This window comes from Crotalus tigris, unplaced genomic scaffold (assembly GCF_016545835.1).
Source record: "Crotalus tigris isolate CLP2741 ecotype Arizona unplaced genomic scaffold, ASM1654583v1 scf7180000017543.2237141, whole genome shotgun sequence".
Classification (NCBI taxonomy): Eukaryota; Metazoa; Chordata; class Lepidosauria; order Squamata; family Viperidae; genus Crotalus; species Crotalus tigris.
The window spans coordinates 2,063,094-2,087,330 of NW_024096463.1; the positions used below are offsets into that span (position 1 = coordinate 2,063,094).

Sequence of the window (24,237 nt, forward strand, 5' to 3'; positions counted from 1 at the left end):
ATGAACCACATAGAGTGAGTTTGCTCAACAGGCAGGCTAAGGTTGACTATTTCGTAATACTGTGTCATGCAGTCTAGGTGCATATATATGGGTAAAAGGTTATTTGTGAGCCAAGAATAGTCCTTTCTTAGTCATGGAACATGGTGGGTTTTGCTGAAAACTGGATTGGAAGGGCAATTGAAGGGTAGTGATTGTGTAATCTTAGAAAAATATGTAGTTTAGAGGATTCCTATAAGTATTTCAAATTAAGAGTCTGCTCTTCAAACCTGTATTTTTCACAGCCCTAATGCCAGTAAGCACCATCTTAAAACAGCCCAGTGTTTCTCAACCTCAGTTTAATACGTGTGGATTTCAACTCCCAGAATTCTCCAGCCAGATTTTTTTTCCTCATGCTAGCTGAGGAATTCTGGGAGTTGAAGTCCACGAATCTTAAACTTGCTGATGTTGAGGAAACACTGCTTTAGCCTGTCTGAGTAGATTCTTAGTCATCCAGATCATAGTTGTTTCAAAGGTGCTTTTTCAAAAGGAAACTGGACTGGTGGGTTTTTTGTTTTGTTTTGTTTTTTGAGGAAGATGTTTTCCTTTTCATCCAAGAAGCTTCATCAGCTCTAATGAGCTCCAACGAAGCTCCTTGAATGAGAAGCGAAACATCTTCCTCAAGGAAAAAACAGTCTAGTTGCCTTTTGGAAAAAACACCTTTGAGATCGTCATAGCCTATTTTGACTTGTGAGGAAGCATAATAATTAAGTAGCCAGGTCGCCCCACCCAACATCCAACCTATGAGGTTTCCAGTGCCTTCATAATCACAGCAAATATATTCCACTCTTTCTTTTTTCCACGCTCCCTCTGTCTTTGGCACAAAAGAGGAAAGCAGAATTTTAATGGAAACCATCCATTTCTGAAAAATATTCCACATCCCCCAAGGAGCTGTCTCCTGACTCTCCCCAGAGATGGATCACCAATATCATGGCGGCCTGGGATGGATGCGGCTGCTGCGTTGAGTGAGCCACAGTCTTAGCCAAGAGGTCAACGGCTGCCTGCTGCCTCCTATTTCCGTTTCACCGCTGGTACTAGGCTGTGGCTGTGCTGATGGTGGTTTCTTGAAGATCTTCCAGACCCAGGAGACGATGATGTGGAGGCTGAGACGGGAGGAGGCGGTGTGGGGCTTTGCAGAACTGGGGGGAGACTCAGCTGCTACAGTGGAGGTCACAGCAGGAGGCAGCTGCCGAGGGCTGGGGCTCTTTTTTTCTTTTACAGGTTGCACCTGTTAAGACAATGATAAAACTACTTTCAACATCTGTCCATTAAAATCATGAATCTGTCCTCTGCTCCATCTTTGGCATTTGTTGGCAAGATCTTGTCTCCAACTTGGATTGGGTGGTGTCCACCAGCACAGAGTCCCTGACGATCAAAGCCCAGATGAGATGAGTGGGACACCTCATCAGAATGGGTGACCGTCCTATGCCTCACCTGTTGTTCTGTGGTGGACGCTGGAAAAAGACCTCAAGGTCATCTACCCAATCGCTACAAAGGTGCTGTGAAGGGAACTCTACATTACTGTGATACCCAGCCAGGGGAACTAGAAGATTTATCAGCTGGCATTTTCCTGGCCACATATGTAAGCTTCTAGAATGCATTTGTTTGGCCACTCTATGAACACCAAATATTAGAACAGTTTAACCAATCGTAACCTGATTTAATAGGTCACTTCTTATAGATTCTCTTTCCTTGCCATAAATTTGCATTTCTCTTCTTCTTTATCATTTATGACTGTATGTGCATAACCTTACAAAAAAGCAACCTTGGCATAATGCCATATGTGCATTAATAGATAAATTGCATGCCTTAGCCATAAAGGTATGTCATATCCAGCCTTGTTAACAAAGGGACACCATGAATTAGGCTACTAAACTGTTATTTGTACTTTTGGATCCTGCTTGGTTAAGTTACTTTTGTACTGGTCTTGAACCATAATAAATTTATCTATAGTCTATAGTCTTTCACCTAACTTTGGAGACAGATACATCAAAAACTGATGGAAAACTGTGAGTGGCATCACAGAGTAACACACTCATTGCTATTGTAATGTTGGCCTTCCAATGTTAGACTCTGCACTTGCACAGCTACTTCTGTGTTCACAGATGAGCTAAACAACAGTGCGTCTTCTTCAAATCCAAAGACTATCTATTGCATCTCTCCACTGGAACCTCCTTCCAACTTTCTGCTCAAGGGATTCCAAAAAAAGGTAACTCCTTGAAGAAACTGTGAAGCTAGTTGCATGTTCTGGGTCTAGAAGTACATTCAATTAGCTTCATAATTCCTTGCAAGAGTTGAACACAACTGAATAGATAACATCATCATCATCAATTGGATGTTCTGGGTCTAGACCAGGGGTAGGCAACCTTGGCTCTTTTATGACTCGTGGACTTCAACTCCCAGAATTCCTGAGCCAGCATGGCTCAGCTTGGAAACCTCTCCCTTTCCCCTCAGCATGGCTGGCTAGGCATTCTGGGAGTTGAAGTCCACGAATCATAAAAGAGCAGAGGTTGACTACCCCTGGCTAGACTTAGCAATAGAAAGCTTCTCAACAGATCCCAAATGAAACAAAAGCAAAGAGTGGTTCTTTACTTGTGTAATGAGGAAATGAACATTTTTCTTAGCTGGTCTTGAGTATATAGGTTTTCTAAATAGATACATGTATGACTCAGGGCAACCTACAATTAAAAATAAGACAGGACTATTACACCAAACAAAAAAGAAGCCTGTACATCCAAAAAACAGGCATGCTGGCTGAGGAATTCTGGGAGTTGAAGTCCACAAGTCATAAAAGGGCCAAGTTTGAAGACCCCTGCTATATAATAAATTTCAATATTTATACTAGCCAAGACCTGGGAAAAAAACCAGCCTCCCAGAGCTGTTGTTAATGAGTCATTTCTGATTTTTAGATATCTATCTCTCTCTCTCTCTCTCTCTCTCTCTCTCACACACACACACACACACACACACAGAGAGAGAGAGAGAGAGAGAGAGAGAGAGACAATCTGGCTTCCCTCATTGGCTTTGCTTGTTGGAAGCTGGCTGGGAAGGTTGCAAATGGCAATCACACAAACCCCTCAGGATGCTGCAACTGTTGTAAATACATACCAGTTGCTAAGCACCTGAATTTTAATCACTTGACATGGGGATACTGCAACAGTCATTAAGTGCAAGTATCTGTCCTACCGTTTTTCAGTACTGTTGTAATTTCGAACAGTCACTAAACAAATGGTTGTTACGTTGAGGACTACTCTTATGAACAGAATCAAGATCACCTGAACTAATAGCATCACTTTACAAAGCCTGAGTACAACCACACCTAGAGTACTGCATCCAGTTTTGGTCACCACAATATAAACAAGATGTTGAGACTCTGCAGAGAGTGCAGAGAAGAGCAACAAAGATGATTAGGAAAATGGAGGCTAAAATATAAGACGAACCGTCTAGTTCAGAGGTAGGCAACCTTGGCTCTTTTATGACTCGTGGATTTCAACTCCCAGAATTCCTGAGTCAGCATGGCTGGTTCAGGAATTCTGGGTATTGAAGTCCACAAGTCATAAAAGAGCCAAGGTTGCCTACCCCGGTCTAGTTTAATGAAAAAAAAGGACTAGGGGAGACATGATAGCAGTATTCCAATATTTGAAGGGCTGCCACAAAGAAGAGGGGGTCCACTTATTTTCCAAAGTGCCTGAAGGCAGGACAAGAAGCAACTTATGAAAACTAACCAAGGAGAGAAGCAACCTAAAACTAAGGAGAAATTTCCCGACAGTGAGAATAATTAACCAGTGGAACCACTTGCCTCCAGAAGTTGTGGGTGCTCTGACACTGGAGGTTTTTAAAAACAGATTGGACAGCCATTTGTCTGAAATGATGCAGGCTCTCCTGCTTGAGCAGGGGGTTGGACTAGAAGACCTCCAAGGTCCCTTCCAACTGTCTATGGAGATTCTCAGACATCCAGGTCACAGTTGTCCCAAAGCTGCTTTTTTTAGGAGGCAACTGGACTTTCTTGTTTTTCTTTGAAGACGTTTCACTTCTCATCCAAGCAACTTCTTCAGCTCTGACTGGATGGTGGGGAATTGAAGGATTTATATTCCTTGCAGACAGCTGGTCATTTGCCTTTTGAAAAAGCACCTTTGAGAGTCCCTTCCAACTCTGTTATTCTGTTATTTTGTAATATTTCACATTCAGTGCTTCCTACAGTATATTCCTTCACAACAACTGTTACAAATGCAAATGGTTTAGCAAACTAAAACTCCAGAGTTGTTTGCTGCTCTGGGACAGCTGAACATTGCAGCAACATTCCTTAAATTACAGGGGTTCTCAACCTTGGCAACTTTAAGACTTGTGGACTTCAATTCCCAGAATTCCTCAGCCAGCAAAGCTGCCTTAGTATTTTGAGGGAAGGCATGCATGAAAGCAATAGTTAAAGCAGACTTAATGTTACTCCTGCATCCTCCAGCAAAGCATGAGCAGTCCTGACCTTTACCGTTTTGCATTATTGTTTCACCATGTCTCCTTTTACCTTTTAACTTTTGCCTGAAATCATGGTGTGGATCCTGCCCATCAAACGATAACTCACACATGTTTGGAGAAGAATTCAGTAAACATAATTTTTTCAAAATAAATGTGTTCCCAAATTTACTGTTTTTAGAGAGGAACACAACTTAGGAGGTTTTTGAGCCTGGCGGTATAAAAAGAGTTGTGATGGAAGACAGATTTTCCCCACCACAACAAGCCTGGAATTATGGTTGTAAGTCATGCCGGTTGTTAAGCAGATCACCATGTGATCACACCTGATTTTACAATTCCCCCCCCAGCGGTCGTTAAGTGAACATGGCAATTGTAAAGCAAACACCGTGGTTGTTATGGAAATCCATCGTCCACAATGGGCCATTTTTTTTTGCTGGAAACCAGACTGGTTTCCCGCAAAAAACATGGTAAATTGGAGTCCCATCCCGAGGGACACTGCAAACAGGCTTAATGCGGGTCAGTTGCCAAGCATCCAAAAATGCAATCCACTTGACTGCAGGGGGGCCCTGGCCATCAGATCCGGGACATAATTAGCCCTGAGGAAGTCCGTCGTAACTTTGAATGGTTCTTAAATGGCCAGTCGTAAGTCGAGGACTATATGCATGCGTTCCTAAATGCCAGGCATCTATTAAACCTACTTGACCCCTTCCAGAATCTCTACGTTTGGCTCGCTGGGGCTCATACAGACCTGGCTATTCTCCTTTGCTTGCTCTGTGCGATAGCAGCGGACCCCTGGAGATCCCGCCTTCGCCTCCGGACTCGGGGGCAGGGAGCGCTGGTTATGGAGCAGCGGCTTCAGCTCCATCGCAGTGGCCTGCTCCTTCTCATCTGCTTGGCCGCTTCTGTGCTTCCGTTTCTGGGGAGATTTCCTGCTGATGTTGGCGGTGGGCAGCAGGAGATGGTTCCGTGGTAGTGAGGCTGGTGGCTCTTTGGAGGTTCTGAGCCTTGCACTCGACTTGAATGGGGAGTTCCCTGGAGTGCGGGGCTTCAGAGTTCCCTCTTGCTCCTTCCGAGGGCTTCCTGGCTCTTGGTCACCGCTGGATGGCCTCAAATGCCTCCCTCCAGGTCCTTCCAGCTTTCTCCCACCCGATCCAGGCCTGGAACCCCCCGTTGGTTGACCGTGGGAAGAACCCCAGAGAGCCCCTGATACGTTAAGCTCTTTCAAGTTATTATTAGCTTCCACTCTTCTTTCTTCTCTGCCAGTAGCTTCTTCCGCTAGAAGCCCGTCGCACTGGACACTGGCATCACGGGGGCTTCCTTTCTTCTCAGTGCGGTCACTCGTGGTGGGAGGCTGGTACCGGGGGAACTCCACGTACGTTCGATAGCAGGGATAGTAGCCGGTGGAAGCGCTGGATTCTTTTAAAAGGGCTTCCTCATCACACAGGTAGTAGCCCTCATGGTCCACGGAACTGCTGTCCAGGCAGCTGGACTTGGAAAGATTGGTGTTTGGCAGGAGTTTTCCATCAGATTCAAAGCTATCTATCAAAGATACCTGAAAGAAAGACACGCCATTTTAAATAAATATTATTTGAATCAGACCATTGTAAACGGGTCGGGTTCATCTGACTTTGGGTATGTCAACTCAATTGGAAATTGTCATGAAATTATTATTATTATTATTATTATTATTATGTCATAAAAGGGCCACGTTTGAAGGCCCCTGTCTTAGAGAATATCTTCGGGCCATACCACTTTCACCTCTTGAATTGATGGGACCTTCAGCAAACTTTCCTTTATTGCATTTACGGAGCAATGTAAGTATAATAATGTCAGATGTAACCTGACGACCTGTGTTGTACGGGCCTTTATAGGGGACAACCACCACTTCAAACTGGGTTCAGAATCCTGCTGGTGACCAAGGTAGCAATCACAAAACAGTTGTTATCTTGCAGTAACAGAGTCCACCCATTGGCAATATGCCCGCTGCAATTAGTACCATCTTCAAAGGCAGCCCTGTGTAGAATCCGTGGTAGTAGCCATGATATGTGGTTAACAACAGTATTAGTTATCATAAACAAGACTTCCAGGTTTACGTAGAGCAGTAACTGGCCCACCAGCTACAGTTGGGTAAATAAGTAATCTCCTGGCCATGGATTTCACCTGCTATTTCAGCAGGAGCTATGAATCGCAGAGTCAGAAACCTGCTCTTTTAAGTGGGAACTTGACCCCTCCTAATGCCAACATTGGTACAGAATGCCTGGGTCAGGGATGTCCAACCATGATAACTTTAGGACAGTGGTTCTCAACCTGTGGGTCGGGACCCCATTTGGGGTCGAACGACCATTTCACGGGGGTTGCCAAACAACGCAGTCCGCCATTTTTTCCCCCCTTTTCCTTAGCTGTGCTACTCCCTTTTATTCTATTGGCTTTTGAAAGCCAATAGAATAGACTCTTTTGAATAGAGTCTAATTCTATTGGATTTCAAAAGCCAATAGGAATTGTCCAGGCTGTCTCTGCCCTGCTGAGCCCGCCAAAAGTCCCATTCTGCCAACGGTGCTGCACCAGTTGAGTAGTCCTCGACTTACGACCGGTTGAGTAGTCCTCGACTTACGACCGGTTGGGGGTCGCGGCATTAAAAAGGTTGAGAACCACTGCTTTAGGATCTGTGGTCTTCAGCTCCCAGAAATCCCCAGCCAGCCATGTTAACTAGCATGTTCCTATTAGTAACCACTGTTACATCTTGTAGCTGAGAAGTTCCTAAACAGTAATACATTTCTTACCTCGTTCACTCTGGGCTCCAGTCGTTCTTCAGTATTGTCCCCAGGTGGAGGCCAAAGCCCTTCCTGAACATCACATGCTGAATGTTTCGCAAATAACCCTTGGCTGCTGAGATCCTCCAGCACACTACTCGAGTTGTCCTGGTGAGCTGCCTCTTCCTCCTCCTTCTCCTGTAGCTGCGGGATGAACAATACTTTTTTAAAAAAATAAATACTCTGTGGAGAATATTCAGGAATAGAAGTGGCTAAGATGACCAAGAGGTGCCATGATCCTCCCCTTGGGAACAACTCCCACAAATCCAGTGAAAGATCCACCTACTCTATTTTCTTGCTTCCAACCTGAGCTGTTCAGATGCCTCTGAGTCAGTTAGACGTGAAAAAATATTCTCTTTCCTGTGTTCTATGACTTTAGCACAGTGGTTCCCAACCTTTTCAATGCTGCGACCCCCAACCGGACGTAAGTCGAGGACTACTCAACCGGTCGTAAGTCGAGGACTACTCAACTGGTGCAGCACCATTTGCAGAATGGGACTTTTGGCGGGCTCAGCAGGGCAGAAACAGCCTGGACAATTCCTATTGGCTTTTGAAAGCCAATAGAATTAGACTCTATTCAAGAGAGTCTATTCTATTGGCTTTCAAAAGCCAATAGAATAAAAGGGAGTAGCACAGCTAAGGAAAAGGGGAAAAAAATGGCAGACTGCGTTGTTTGGCGACCCCCGTGAAATGGTTGTTCGACCCCAAATGGGGTCCTGACCCACAGGTTGAGAACCACTGCTTTAGCATTTACTAATTTCAAGATGCTGTTCTCACGCACGAATTATCTATTTCTGTTTTCATAAGATAACTTCAGGACATGCTTTATCTGACCAAGAAATCCATGTAGCACTTGCTTTCACTTGATTCTGATACTAGCTAGTTGATCAAAGGGAAGCCTCAAAACCAAGCTTGAAGGAACCAGTTCGCTTCTATGAGGCCTATGACAGTGGTGGTGAACCTATGGCACAGGTGCCAGAGGCGGCACTCAGAGCCCTCTCTGTGGGCACGCGTGCCGTTGCCCAAGTCCTAGGCCTTCAGCTGGGTTTTATAAAACCTTTTCACTTTAGGCCTCCACCGCCATGTGGGAAAAAAAAGGTTCACTCAATCAATCAATTTTAACTTCTCACGGGAAAAAAAAGATCTTGCAACGTTGGAATTGATTGACTGAACTTTTTAGTCCCACCCAGTCTGCCGTTACCACCATAGCCATGCCCACTCAATTGGCCACACCCAGCCAATTGGCCACGCCCACTCGGCACCCGCCGATACATAAATGGGTTTTGGGTTTCAGTTTGGGCACTCGGTCTCTAAAAGTTTTGCCATCACTGGCCTATGATATCATCTCTGAGCTTGGAAGCCACCCTTGGCTGTCATGACTAGTAGCTCTTGCTGAAACAAGAAAGCCATAACTATCTCTAAACCCTAAATCCAAGCTGATGGGCATCATACTGAAACGAAGAGTGTCCCGAATATGGAATTCATTTAGTATTTAATTGACCTGTGGAACCTAATCATAAAACAACTAGACTATTGTTGGATTATTTTTCACATTAAACTATACCATAATTTGTCCCAAAGGTAGTTTTTCACAAAGCAACTGGACTTTCTTTGTAATAATAGTAATAGTAATAATAATAATAATAATAACTCCTGTTATTTCTAGGCACTTTATACTGCCACATGATTGGATAATAAAGTGCCTAGAAATAACAGGAGTCAGTAGAAACATCAGAAAATTTGTGCAAAGATCGATGGCACAATGGAAGACACAGTTGCAGATCAATGGTGAGAGGCTGGGAGAGGTTAATATCAAGAGAGGAATATTTCAAGGAGATTCATTATCACCATTACTATTTGTTATTGCACTGTTTCCTCTGTCAACAATACTGAATAACTCAGGACATGGCTATCAAACATCAAAAACATCTGCCAGACTATCCCACCTCCTTTACATGGATGATCTGAAGCTGTATGGAAAAACATCATCTGAAATAGAATCGCTGCTCAACACTGTCCGTATATATAGCCAAGATATTGTAATGGAGTTTGGCTTGGACAAATGTGCCACACTTACTATCAAACAAGGAAAAATAATGAAAACTGAAGGAATCAAGATGCCCCACGAAAATAACATTAAGAGTCTGGATGAGGAAGAGTACTACAAATACTTGGGTATCCTTCAAGCTGACAACATCAAGCACACTGAAGTCAAGAAAAAGATTAGAGGTGAATACATCAAGAGAGTGAAGAAGATCTTAAAGTCCAAACTCAATGGAGGAAATACCATAAAGGCAATCAACACCTGGGCAATTCCAGTCATTAGGTACACAGCTGGAATAGTGGACTGGACTCAAGCAGAACTAAAAGCAATGGATAGGCAGACCAGAAAAATAATGACAATGAATCATGCCCTTCATCCACGCAGTGACATTGACAGACTTTATCTACCAAGGCAAATAGGTGGGCGTGGAATGCTACAAGTACATCAGATGGTTGAAGAAGAAAAAATGGCTTTGGAAGAATATCTGAAGAACAATGATGAAGATGCACTGAAATTAGTATATCAGGAAGGCTTACTGACTACTGGAGAGACCAAACTGGCCTACAAGAAAGACCAAATGAAGAACAGAATAGAGGCATGGGAAGACAAAGCACTACATGGCCAATACATGAAAAAAATAGCTGGGAAAGCAGATAATAATAAAACCTGGCAATGGCTAAGAGCAGGAAAATTGAAGAAAGAGACCGAGGGACTAATTCTGGCTGCACAAGACCAAGCCTTAAGGACAAATGCATACAAAGTCAAAATTGAGAAGACAGCAACAGACAGTAAGTGCCGCCTATGCAAAGAAGCTGAAGAAACAGTGGACCACTTGGTAAGCTGTTGCAAGAAGATTGTACAAACTGATTACAAGCAGCGACATGACAAAGAAGCAACAATGGTGCATTGGAAGATCTGCAAAAAATATCATTTGCCTGTAAGCAAAAACTGGTGGGATCATAAAATAGAGAAAGTCATAGAAAATGATAAAATTAAACTGCTCTGGGACTTCAGAATTCAAACAGACAAGCACCTGCAACATAACACCCCAGACTTAACAATTGTCGATAAGAAAGACAAAAAAGTCTGGATAGTGGACGTGGCAGTGCCTGGAGATAGCAGAATAGAAGAGAAAGAACTGGAGAAGATAACAAAATACAAAGACCTACAAATAGAAATAGAAAGACTGTGGCAAAAGCAAGCAAGGGTAGTACCAATAGTCATAGGCTCCTTGGGTGCAATCCCAAAACAACTGGAGCACCACTTGAACACCATTGGCATTGACAAATTTGCTATTAGTCAATTGCAAAAGGCGGCCTTATTAGGAACTGCTTCCATCCTGCGACGATATCTGTAATACCGTCAAACATCCACATCTGCCTATCCCAGGACCTGGGTAAGGACTCGATAGGTAGACAAAATGCCAAATCCAGTCTGAACATCTGGCTGACTGTGCGATGATCAACAACAATAATAATAATAATAGTTGGAAGGGACCTTGGAGGCCATCTAGTCCAACCCCTGCTCAGGCAGGAAACCCTATACTATTTCAGACAAATGGTTGTCCACTTTCTTCTTAAAAACTTCCAGTGTTGGAGCATTCACCGCTTCTGGAGGCAGGTTGTTCCACTGGTTAATTGTTTAACTGTCAGAAAATTTCTCCTTAGTTCTAGGTTGCTTCTCTTCTTGATCAATTTCCATCCGTTGCTTCTTGTCCTGCCTTCAGGTGCTTTGGAGAATAGCTTGACTCCCTCTTCTTTGGGGCAGCCCCTGAAATATTGGAACATGGCTATCATGTCCCCCCTTGTCCTTCTCTTCATTAAACTAGACATACCCAATTCTAGCAGCCGTTCCTTATATATTTTAGCCTCCAGTCCCCTGATCATCTTTGTTGCTCTTCTCTGTACTCTTTCTAGAGTACTCTTTCTGTACTCTTCTCTGTACACTTTATTTAAAGACGTTTTGCTTCTCATCCAAGAAGCTTCTTCAGCTCTGACAGGATGATGGGGAATGGAAGGATTTATACTCCTTGCAGACAGCTGGCCATTTGCATTCTTTTAGAGATTTCTTGAGGCCACCTGGAGGCTTATCTGTGTCTCAGGTCCTGAGTAGTGCAAATGGGTGTGGAGCCTTCTTGGAACCATTGAAAGGACTGTGTTGTAGACTGGAGATAGATGACGCTGCAGATAAGGCTCCAGCGGTCTGCAAAGAATATAAATCCTTCAGAGCTGAAGAAGCTTCTTGGATGAGAAGCGAAACGTCTTCAAAGAGAAAAAAGAAAGTCCAGTTGCCTCGTGAAAAAGCACCTGTGGGACAACCATGACTTGGATGACTGAGAACCTCCATAGACATACAACATAGCTTGTTTGGATTCAACTTAGATGTGCATGTAAAATTAGAATGGGATTCTGTACTATCATAGTCTCTATCTTGACTTTTCCCCACCACCACCCTGGGCATTCTCAAGGGTCATGTGACGTCATGCACATCATGACAACATTGTTAACATTATACACACAGTGTACTTTGCATGATGGTGTTATGATATATGATGTCTGTGTCATCATACCTTCTGCTAGGCCAGGGGTCTTCAAACTCGGACTTTTTATGACTCATGGACTTCAACTCCCAGAATTCCTCAGCCAGGCATGCTTAAGTCCCTCCCCTTCTACAAGAAAGAGCTATCACCTACCCATCTAAAATCAAGCAAATTGGTATATAGTGGTTTCTGTTGCTCTTGATTTCCTTCCTGTTCTTCCTTCTGATAACTACTGGGCACTTGCTCTGTCTCCTTGTCTTTGCCAACATAAATCTCTTCATTGTGGGGAATTCCTTCAGAATTCAATTGCTGGTAGAGATAGGGAGAATAAAAAAGAGAGGAAAAAGAGGAAAAAAAGAGAAAAAAAAATAAAAAAATGAAGAAAGAAGAACACACACAAAACAGGAAATCACAGTACAGTTAAATAGAAGTTAAACTGCTGGGATTTTCCAATCTCAATATATATGTAATTGATAAATAATCCAGAAGAACATTGATGTCAGGATTAATCTGGCTTTTCTGGAAGGCTGTTTTATAATACAGAATTATCTCCTCCAGCCTCAGTGTCCATAGTTGGATGGTTATGTGGAATTATAAGTATTTCTTCCTATGTATAGTACGTACGTACTGTACGTACATATGTATGTATGTATAGTATGTATAGTATGTATATACAGGTAATCCTTGACTTACAATTGAGCCCAAAATTTCTGTTGCTAAGTGAGACAGTTATTAAGTGAGTTTTATCCCATTTTACTACCGCTATAGTTGTTAAGTGAAACACTGCAATTGTTAAGTTAGTAACATGATGTCATGGTTCCGACAGATGAAATTCTTCAAAGAAATTTGAGGCATTGTTTCTCTTAAAGAATCTTTATTTCAGAAGCATAGCATTGGCACTAACACAGTAGAAGCCAAAACTGGATTCTCCTCCCCTGAGCACATAGTATCAAAGCACAATTCCCTCCTCCAAATCACATTCTCCAATTAGTTTGAAATGCAGGCTTTCCCTCCAGCTCTCCAGCCCACCAATTCTTATCATCTCTTATTTCATTAACCTTGGTTCAGACATTAGTCCAGTATTATTATGTCTATCTAAACTCTCATGCACATTTCTCCCCCCTCCCCAGCATTATCTAACTCTAAAAGTAAAACATAAAAAGAAAACGGTTGCATCTCTAACTGTTGTCAAAGCAAAAACATCCAATGTTAGCAGCGTTGACACATGGTTGTTAAGTGAATCTGGCTTCTCCATTGACTTTGCTTGTCAGAAGTTCACAAAGGGTGATCACATGACCCCGGGACATTTCAACCATCATAAGTACATGCCAGTTGCCAAGTGTCCAGATTTTCATCACATGACCATAGGGATGCTGCAACGGTCATAAGTATGAAAAATGGTCATAAGTCACTTTTTTTGAGTGCCATTGTAACTTTGAATGGTCACTAAAGGAACTGCTGTAAGTTGAGGACTACCTGTATTCAATTCTACCCTGCCACAATCAAATCACTCTCAGCAGCTTACTGTAGGGGGCCTATATAAACAAAAATTAAAACCTCTGTAGTGATCAATTAAAAAATTATAAGAATGACAGCAAAAACAAGCCCCCTATCAATTGTGGCTTCAATTGTGTAGTTGTGGGTTGACTATTTTGGTCCCCTGCAGATGTCTCTGTCTTCCCCACTCCTCCAGCACAGCCAGCTCAAGAGGTTCAGAAATTCTGGATTTGATTAACTGCTCGGTTCTGATTAATTGCTACACTGCCCAAAGCCAACAAAATATGGCTAAGATTAGCTACAGTAGGCTTGCCAACAAACTGTGACTTAACTTTGACAAACACTCCAATTATACCGATACAGAATTGACAGTGGCAGCGACTGTGCCAGATAAAAGAATCCAAGTCTGAGTAAATCCACGTGTTCTCTACTGTGCTGATCACATGCGGTCCTTGAGATACGTGGTTATCCTTAGTCAGTCCTTAATGTAGAGTTCAGCATGCAGCTGGACTTTTTCCCTAGCAGCAACTGTATTCCACAGAAGCTCTAAATCAGAGTTTCCCAATCTTTTGGGCACCAGGGACCGATTCCGTGGAGAGAGGTTTTCCCACTGACCGAAGGGTGTGTGGTTTTGTGTGCTGCCGGCATCTCATGGATGGGGCTTTACTTGTTTGGGCGGCCCAGTTACCAGCATGCCGCGGACCGGTAATGTCCACGGACCGGAGGTTGGGGACCTCTGCTCTAAACCATGGATGTCAAACTCGCCACGTCATGTGACGTGTTGCGACGTATCACAACTTTTTTTGCATTGCCAGAGCTGGGGTGGGTGCGGCCTCCACATGATGCAACTGGCCCGTGGCCTGGCAGTTTGACACCCCTGCTCAAAATACTAGCTATATTCCACAGAACATGCTAAACTACTGTTCTTTTATTGTTCATGGTTTACAATGAGCAAGCAACCTTTTATCTTAGGGCAGGGTAGGCAACCTGGGCTCTTATATGACTTGTGGCCTTCAACTCCCAGAATTCCTGAGCCAGCCACACTGAGGGGACAGGGAGAGGTTTCCAAGCTGAGCCATGCCAGCTCAGGAATTCTGGGAATTGAAGTCCATGAGTCATAAAAGAGCCAAGGTTGCCTACCCGTCTTAGGGTGTTTATTGAATCCTAGAAAATACCGTTGCGTAAAAATTAGAGAGATTTTGCATGCCCATAGATCTTTGGCGTCATCCTGCAAGATACAGGTAGTCCTCGACTTACAACAGTTCATTCAGAGGCCATTCAAAGTTACAACAGGACAGAAAAAGGGACTTTTCACACTTATGACCCTTGCAGCATCCCCATGGTCACGTGATCAAAATTCAGACACAAATGGTTCACATTTATGCAATGTCCCAGGGTCACTTGATCCCTTTTTGCAACCTTCTTGACATACAAAATCAATGGGGAAAGTGACTGCAGTGATCCACTTAACAACGGTGGCAAGTAAGTGGTAAAATGGAGCCGAACTCCCTGAACCTTTGTCTCATTTGGCAACAGAAATTTTGGGCTCAGTTGTGGTTGTAAGTCAAGGACTACCTGTAGTATTTATAGATCCTACATGGCTCCTGGTTACTTGAGGGAGCCCATCCCACATAATATCTGTCCAGCACTTTGGTCTTGCAAGGTTGGGGTAATGGTATATGGGAGTGATCTTGAGAGATAGGACCTACAGACTAGGCAATGGTCTAGCCCAGGGGTAGGCAACCTTGGCTCTTTTATGACTGGTGGACTTCAACTCCCAGAATTCCTGAGCTGGCATGGCTCAGCTTGGAAACCTCTCCCTTTCCCCTCAGCATGGCTGGCTCAGGAATTCTGGGAGTTGAAGTCCACAAGTCATAAAAGGCAAGTTTGAAGAACCCTGCTCTTAATCTTCATCCTAGGATAGGGGTAGGCAACCTTGGCTCTTTTATGACTGGTGGACTTCAACTCCCAGAATTCCTGGCTCAGCTTGGAAACCTCTCCCTTTCCCCTCAGCATGGCTGGCTCAGGAATTCTGGGAGTTGAAGTCCACGAGTCATAAAAGGCAAGTTTGAAGAATCCTGCTCTTAATCTTCATCCTAGGATAGGGGTAGGCAACCTTGGCTCTTTTATGACTGGTGGACTTCAACTCCCAGAATTCCTGAGCCAGCATGGCTCAGCTTGGAAACCTCTCCCTTTCCCCTCAGCATGGCTGAGTTCTGGATGGCCCCCACTTTGCTGTTGTCCAGAAGGCCAGGAAGACCTGGCGTTTTACCCAGCCATTTGACTTGGGAGGGTGAGACCTTTTGCTACATTGCCCTGGTCTGTCACATTTGCCATCTCCTATTTCTTTTATTATAATTTATTTGATGGTTGTGAGCTGCCTTTACTCTTGGGAGTCAGGTGGCATACATGTTTAATAAATTATTGTCACTACAGGGAGTCCTTGACTTAAGATCACAATTGAGCCCAAAATTTCTGTTGCTAAGTGAGACATTTGTTAGGTAAATTTTGCCCCCTTTTACAACCTTTCTTGCCACACTTGTTAAGTGAATATGGCAGTTGTTAAGTTAGGAAGATGGTTGTGAAGTGAATCTGGCTTCCCCATTGACTTTGTTTGTCAGGTGACAAAAGGGGATCATATGACAATGGGACACTGCAACTGTCGTTAATTTGCCAAGCATCCACATTTTGATTACATGACTGTGGGGATGCTGCAATGGTCTTAAGTGTGAAAAATGGTCATAAGTCACTTTTTTTCAGTGTTGTTGTAACTGTGAACTGTCACTAAATGAATTGTTGTATATCGAGGGCTACCCCTCAAAATGGCTACTCTAATCTCTCTCTGATTCCGGTCTCAAGTTTCCTTTCTGCTATGTATTCAGAATGAACAGTGATTAATATTTATATGTATATATATATGTTTTCTGAGGTTTTCGCGGGTATTTGTATGTAGGTCTTTGGTTGTTCGGGTTTTCTCCCGCGTAAAATTGGAAGTGTCTTGGCGACGTTTCGACGAAGTCCCATTCGTCATCTTCAGGCTGGTGCTTTCAGCTTCGTGCTCCTCGAAGCACGAAGCTGAAAGTACCAGCCTGAAGATGACGAATGGGACTTCGTCGAAACGTCGCCAAGACTCTTCCAATTTTACGCAGGAGAAAACCCGAACAACCAAAGACCTACATACAAACACCCGCGAAAACCCCAGAAAACATATATATATGTGTGTGTGTGTGTGTGTGTGTGTATACAGTATGTGTGTGGTGTGTGTGTTTCTGTGTATGTGTGTGTGTGTATAGCACGTGTATATATGTGTGATATATGTGTATAGATAGATATATATTTTCTTTTGAGAGCAGGCAACAGAATTTCATTTTTAATGTGGGTCAGTGTGCTCATAGTAAAAAATGACCATAAAGGATATCTTATCGTATCTTGTCTTATGCTGTACCTCCTTGAGTTCTCCAGAGTCCACCAAATTTTCACTATCATGAGAGATGTTATCAAAGCTCAAGAGGCTTGCAGACTTGATGTCCCTTTGGTGTATGTAATGCTTCTTTCCAGATGGATTTTTTCTACATACTTCCTCGGAATCGCCGATATACGTTTCAGGAAACTGTGGGAAGATAACGGAGGAAAAGGCTACATCAGCGGCATTCTAAAGATTATGTTCACAGAACCTTTGAGTGACATTTGGCACTTGATTCTACATTTGGTCCATGATCAGGCAACTAGGAGAGGTCACGGGGTGTTTGGGACAAAATTGAAGACAGGATTTGTGAGTTCTTCGGCACATCAATCTTACGTGGAAGCAGAGTTTTTACTTGATCTGCTTCAGATATTAAAATGCATTCCATACAGGTAGTCCTCAACTTAAAACAGTACATTTAGTGACTGTTTAAAGTTACAACATCACTGAAAAAAGTGACTTAAAACTTTTTTCACACTTATAGCCCTTGCAGCAGCCCCATGGTCACATGATCAAAATTCAGATGCTTCTAACAACTGGCGTGTGTTTGTGACGGTCGCAGGTCCCAGGGTCATGTAATCACCTTCTACGACCTTCTGACAAGCAAAGTCAACGGGGAAACCAGATTCACTTAACCGTGTTACTAACAACTGTAGCGATTCACTTAACAGCTGGGGCAAGAAAGGTCGTAAAATGGGGCAAAACTCGCTTGATAAATATCTTGCTTAGCAACATAAATTTTGGGCTAAACTGTGGTCGTATGTCGGGGCCTACCTGTATTTGGGGATGTGCTTCCTATGGTTCATCTTTAAGATGGAATTCAATGCCTTTCTTTTTCAGAGAAAAAAATTACTCTGAAGCCTTCCAGGCATGAATTAGATGCCTGATGTTTCAGGATGTAGTCCTACATTTACCTGCCAACAAGCTCCATTAAATTTAAGGAAGGTATAGCAGTTAAACAATTATATGTTAAATCAACAAGATGTTGAGACTCTAGAAAGAATGCAGAGAAAAGCAACAAAGATGATCAGGGGACTGGAGGCTAAAACATATAAGGAACAGTTGCTGGAATTGGGGATGTCTAGTTTAATGAAGAGAAGGACGAGGGGGGACATGATAGCAGTGTTCCACTATCTCAGGGGCTGCCCCAAAGAAGAGGAAGTCAAGCTATTTTCCAAAGCGCCTGGAAGTAGGACATGAAGCAATGGATGGAAACTAACCAAAGAGAGAAGCAACCTAGAACTAAGGAGAAACTTCTTGACAGTTAGAACAATTAATCAGTGGAACAACCTGCCTCCAGAAGCGGTGAATGCTCCAACACTGGAAGTTTTAAAGAAGAGACTGGACAGCCATTTGTCTGAAATGGTATAGGGCAGTGGTTCTCAACCTGTGGGTCGGGACCCCATTTGGGGTCGAACGACCATTTCACGGGGGTCACCAAACAAGGCTGTCCGCCATTTTTTTCTCCCTTTTCTTTGGCCACGCCCCTGGCACCCGGTGATATATAAATGGTTGGGGGTCACCAAAACATGGGGAACTGTATTATGGGGTCGCGGCATTAGAAAGGTTGAGAACCACTGGTATAGGGTTTCCTGCCTGAACAGGGGTTGGACTAGATGACCTCCAAGATCCCTTCCATCTTTATTATTATTATTAGATGGAAAATGGCAGAGAAGAAAAGATAGACAGTCTACAAATCTAGTCTGGCTTCAGCTGGGCTTGGGATCAAGGCCAAACCAAAGAGGTGGGCTTTGAGAAGGGTTCAGAAAGGAAAAAGGCAACAACGCAAACAGATACTTCCTTACCAATTTCCCAGCCATAATTTTCTACACAATCCCTGGATTTTTCCTATTGCTTTTGAAATGATATGATCGCTTCTCTTCTTTATCTTTTGCGGCCGGATTATTTTGCTTATTTACCCCCTTTCCATGGATCCCCACTGTTAGATTCTGGCCCATCAAAGCCAAGCCACCACCTACTGTTGACTTAGGCTGGGCTCTCAACTGAAGAGTGAGACAAAGTTCTAGGTTGGTGTCACAGACAGGTTCTAGATTGATTCACTAGCCAAGAATCCATACCTGATGGAGTCACCATAGAAACCTGAAAAGCCAGCAGAGGTGGAAAGCCTTTATACTTGTATTTCTTCAATATATTTTCTACTTGCACCTAAACAGAACACAAGCATGCCATTCTGACAGCAACAGAACAGGCTAGGCTAGGCTAGGACAGGACAGAACAGGACAGGACAAGACAGGACTGGATAGAATTAACCTTATTGTCATTTTCCTGTATACACGATGACATGCATTAAAATAAAATTCCGATGTATCACTCTCGAAAGAAAAAATGCTACCCATCAAACAATATCACCTTCCCAAGGATGATGATGATGATGATGTGATAGCAGCATATCACTCACACACACACACACAAACACACAAATGTGTGGACTACAGGTAGTCCTTGACTTACGACCACAATTGAGCCCCAAATTTCTGTTGCTAAGTGAGACATTTATTGAGTTTTATCCCATTTTATGACCTTTCTTGCCAGTTGTTAAGTGAATCACTGCAGTTAATAACACAGTTAAGTGAATCTGGCTTCCCCATTGACTTTGCTTGTCAGAAGGTCACAAAAGGTGACCATATCACCCGAGAACACTGCATCCATCATAAATATGAGTCAGCTGCCAAGCATCTGAATTTTGATCATATGACCATGGGGATGCTGCAGTGGTTGTAAGTGTAAAAAATCATTTTTTTCAGTGCTATTGTAACTTCAAACGGTCACTAAATGAACTATTATCATAAGCCAAGGACTATATATGCTACAAAGCTATTAGAGAATCTAGTTGTTCTGCTTCGGGTACCATGAAGCAGATAAATATTTATCTTCCACTTACCCCATGACATTGCCCTTCAACTCAACTCATGAGTAAGAGAAGTTTAATTTGTCCTTAATCATTGCAGTGTGGAAATTGAGTCATAGCAACTGGACTTCTTTGCTTGTTGCTTTGGCTGCTCATTCAACTAGTTTTTTCTTCTTGGATAATCAATCAATCAATCAGGATAGAGCTGGAAGAGATCTTGGAGGTCTTCTAGTCCAATCCCCTGCTCAAGCAGGAGACTGTACAATTTCAGACAAATGGCTGTCCAGTCTCTTTCTAAAAACATCCAGTGATGGAGCACCCACAACTTCTGAAGGCAAGTTATTCCACTGGTTAATTGTTATCACAGTTACGAAGTTTCTCCTTAATTTCTGATTGCTTCTTTCCTTGGTTAGTTTCCATCCATGGTTTCTTGTCTTACTTTCTGGTGCTTTGGAAAATAAGTTGACCCCCTCTTCTTTGTGGCAGCTCCTCAAATACTGGAATACTGCTATCATATCACTCCTAGTTCTTCTTTTATGTAGACTAGCCATACACAGTTCCTGCGATCGTTCTTCATATGTTTTAGTCTCCAAGTCTTTAATCATCCTAGTTCCTTTTCTCTGCACTTTTTACAACTTCTATATCAAAATTTGTTTTGTAATGTGGTGACCAAAACTGGATGCTGTATTCCAGGTGTGGTTTTTATAAAGGTTTTATAAAGGGTAAGCAGTGAAATGCTTTGAACCAACAAGAAAAGAATTTCAGTTGCCATGACTCAACTTCCAGACCACTTTATCTGAATGACTCAGAATCTTCATTGACATTTAATCACTCCAGGCTTAAATTGTCTTAGTCATTAGGGTAATGTTTTCATCTTTGTTCTAATACTATCTAAGAACAGCTTCAAACATAAGGATTCTTACCCCTTATCTTGGAGGGAACCCAGATGTCTGCTATGATAAGGCAGGATAGGGACTCACAGTGGGGACATCACAGTTCACGTTGGTCTAACTTTCTGCCAACTCAAGGATGGGTGAAGGGCACCAGCTTGGTAGGCAGGAAACAGCATCAATAACAAGTAATGATTCTAATAATAGCTGTCTTTCCTAGTCTGGTGCATTCCAGGAATGTTTGGATGATAATGTCAGAATCTCCAGTCAGCAATCTTAACAGATCTGAGAAAGGTTGATATATAGCTCAGTAGCAAATCTAAGCACTTATCCAGAATTAAAGGAATAATGGAACAGAGTTACTTCAGCTCTTGTTTTAGGGAACTAATTGCTCTTATCTTTGTAGAGATTCCATTCACATTCCATTCTGTGTTATACATACAGGTAGTCCTCATTTAGCGGCAATATTGAGATCAGAAGCTCGGTCACTGAGTGGAAAAATCATGTGACCATTACTGTGCTTACGGTTTTACTTCAGTTTCCATTTTTCCCCATTTCTCCATCTTGCAGCCTGCTTACCAGAGCACTGGAATAGTTAGCAAGAAAAGAATTAATGTTTGTATTTACATTCTTTAGAGAGGAAGGGATCACAAGAGAGTAAGTAGCCACAAAATGGGGAATACATATCAAAAGCAATGGGTTAGCACTAGGCAAACAACCAACAATGCTGTATTTCTTTCTATGTGTAATGGCAAACATATGATTAAGAGAGAGAAGCTGTGAAAATCATAAAGGAGGTGGATAAGAGTTTTATATTCTGGATTTTTAATGTAGTAAGCTGCCCAGAGGTATCATGAACGAGTTGGGTGGCCATATAAATTTATTTAATAAAAAATAAATGTGCCCCTTGATCTCAAAGTTATTTTTTTCAGCAGTCATAAGTTCAAATGGTCACTATATGAGGCAGTCAATGAGCAAGATCTACCTCTACAGTAGTATATAATAATTGTTTTTATCCTTATTAAAGCCATTTGTACAGCTGATGAGCATGCTCAAAGCTGATAGCAATGCAAAGTTAAATTTATTTATTTATACATCTTACCATTATTATTTTTACATATAACTCAAGGTGGCAAACATATCCAACAAACTTTCCTCCTATTTTCCCTACAACAACCAGCTGAGTTGAGTGGGGCTGAGAGGGAGTGACTGTCTTCATTAACTTTCCTTCTGTTAAATTTACATCTTAGCTGCATGTTAGGTAATCCCAACAAATTGTGTTTTTCTCAACAATCCAATAATCCAGAGTTGAAGAAATCATATTTGGCACAATGTGTCAAAGCAACTTGTGATTCCCAGGGCACAGCATTTGTAAACATAACTTATTCAATCAACTCAATTTGATGGGGTTGCATGACACACAGAATTATACATATATGGTATATAATGTATATAATGTATAGACTTTAATTACCCTGACATCAACTGGGAGACAAACTCTGCACCAAGTGGAAGATCAAACAGGTTCCTGGAAAACCTAGCAGACACCTTTTCTCCCAAAAAGTAGAGAAGGGAACTAGGGGATTAGCCATTTTGGATCTAATTCTCACTAACAGAGATGAAATGATAGAAGGTGTTGAAGCCACAGGAACCTTGGGAGGAAGTAATCATGCAATACTGGAATTCAACATTATGGAAGCACAAGCAATAGAACACAGTGAAACTAGAGTCTTGGACTTCAAGAGAGCTAATTTCAATAAACTTAGAGAGGGCTTGGGAAGGATTCCATGGATGAGAATCCTCAAGGGGAAAACAACTCAAGAAGCTTGGGAAATTTTGAAAAATGAGATAATAAAAGCCCAGTTTAGCACAATACCAACAAAGAGGAAAAATAACAGCTCTCAAAAGAAACCAGCATGGCTGCATAAAGAACTCTCTGATAAATTGAAAGATAAAAAGGACAAGTATAGAAAGTGGAAAGAGGGGCACATAACTAAGGCAGAATATCAGCAAATAGCCCGAGCCTCCAAAGATGAAGTGAGGAAAGCCAAGGCTCAAAATGAACTAAGGCCTGCGACCAAAGTCAAAGATAACAAAAAAAGCTTCTTTCAACGTAAAAAACAAGAAAAAATTGAAGGAAATGATGGTCCATTAGTGGGTGAAAGTGGCAAGAAGGTGACAAGCAACAGGGAGAAAGCAGAACTATTTAACTCGTTTTTTGCATCTGTCTTTACACAAAGGGAAAAAACAGACCAACCTATCAAAAATAGTGCCATAAAAAACAGAATAGAAACACAAGTTAAGATAGGCAAGAAAATGGTAAGAGCACCTGTGCAGCCTAGACGAGTTCAAATCGCCAGGACCAGATGGATTACACCCCAAGGTTCTCAAGGAACTGGCAGATGTGATCTCAGAACCACTGAACTATATTTTTCAAAGATCCTGGAGCACAGGGGAACTACCAGAGGACTGGAAAAGAACTGATGTAGTTGCCATCTATAAAAAAGGGAAAAATAATGGACCCAGGAAATTACAGACCTATCAGCTTGACCTCAATACCTGGGAAGATCCTGGAAAAGATAATCAAACAACGAATCAGCAAACACCTAGAGGCAAACAAAGTCATTACTAAAAGCCAACATGGGTTTGTCAAAAATAGATCATGCCAGACAAATCTTATTGCATACTTTGACCAAGTGACAATATTAGTGGATCAGAGGAATGCTGTGGACATATTTTACTTGGACTTCAGTAAGGCATTTGATAAAGTAGATCACAACCTACTATTTGACAAGATAGAAAAATGTGGGGTAGACAGCATCACCACCAGATGAATCCGTAGCTGGCTGACCGGCCGTACTCAGCGTGTGGTCCTCAATGAACCGCATCTACATGGAGGGAAGTGTGTACTGGGGTACCCCAGGGCTCTGTTCTGGGCCCAGTGCTCTTCAACATCTATATCAACGATTTGGACGAAGGGATAGATGGGGACCTCATCAAATTTGCAGACGACATCAAGCTGGCAGGAATAGCCAACACTCCAGAAGACAGGCTTAAGATACAGAAGGATCTAGACAGACTTGAACACTGGGCACTATCTAACAAAATGAAATTCAATGGTGAAAAAAGCAAGGTTCTATATTTAGGCAAGAAAATGCACAGGTATAGTATAGGGGGTACCTTGCTCAATAGCAGTAACTGTAAGAGGGACCTCGGAGTCCTAGTGGACAATCACCTAAATATGAGCCAGCAGTGTGCTGCAGCTGCCAAAAAGGCCAACACAGTGCTAGGCTGCATTAACAGAGGGATAGAATCAAGATCATGTGAAGTGTTAATACCACTTTACAATGCCTTGATAAGTCCACACTTGGAATACTGCATCCAGTTTTGGTCACCGCGATGCAAAAAAGATGCTGAGACTCTAGAAAGAGTACAGAGAAGAGCAACAAAGATGATTAGGGGACTGGAGGCTAAAGCATATAAGGAACGGTTGCTGGAATTGGGTACGTCTAGTTTAATGAAGAGAAGGATGAGGGGGGACATGATAGCAGTGTTCCAATATCTCAGAGGCTGCCCCAAAGAAGAGGGAGTCAAGCTATTCTCCAAGGTGCCTGAAGGC

At 42.5% G+C, this 24,237-nt stretch overlaps 1 protein-coding gene across 1 annotated transcript; it reads right to left on the reverse strand.

Annotated features, from left to right (window-relative positions):
- Positions 1-829: 829 nt before the first annotated feature.
- On the reverse strand, positions 830-19,332 carry LOC120299080. The gene is made up of 6 exons (XM_039323553.1): positions 18,665-19,332; positions 16,842-17,006; positions 12,053-12,208; positions 7,287-7,460; positions 5,255-6,058; positions 830-1,264 (listed from the first exon to the last, which is right to left on the reverse strand). Exons 1-6 carry the CDS (start codon positions 18,677-18,679, stop codon positions 965-967), a joined length of 1,614 nt encoding a protein of 537 aa, XP_039179487.1. The 5' UTR covers positions 18,680-19,332; the 3' UTR covers positions 830-964.
- Positions 19,333-24,237: the final 4,905 nt, after the last annotated feature.

Excerpts from the sequence above, each read along its gene's own strand:
- LOC120299080 (XM_039323553.1), bottom strand. Across the intron at positions 12,209-16,841 it reads ACTCTGGAGAACTCAAGGAG|CAATTGAATTCTGAAGGAAT; the intron begins GTACAGCATAAG and ends TATCTCTACCAG. Across the intron at positions 1,265-5,254 it reads AAGCAAAGGAGAATAGCCAG|GTGCAACCTGTAAAAGAAAA; the intron begins GTCTGTATGAGC and ends TTGTCTTAACAG.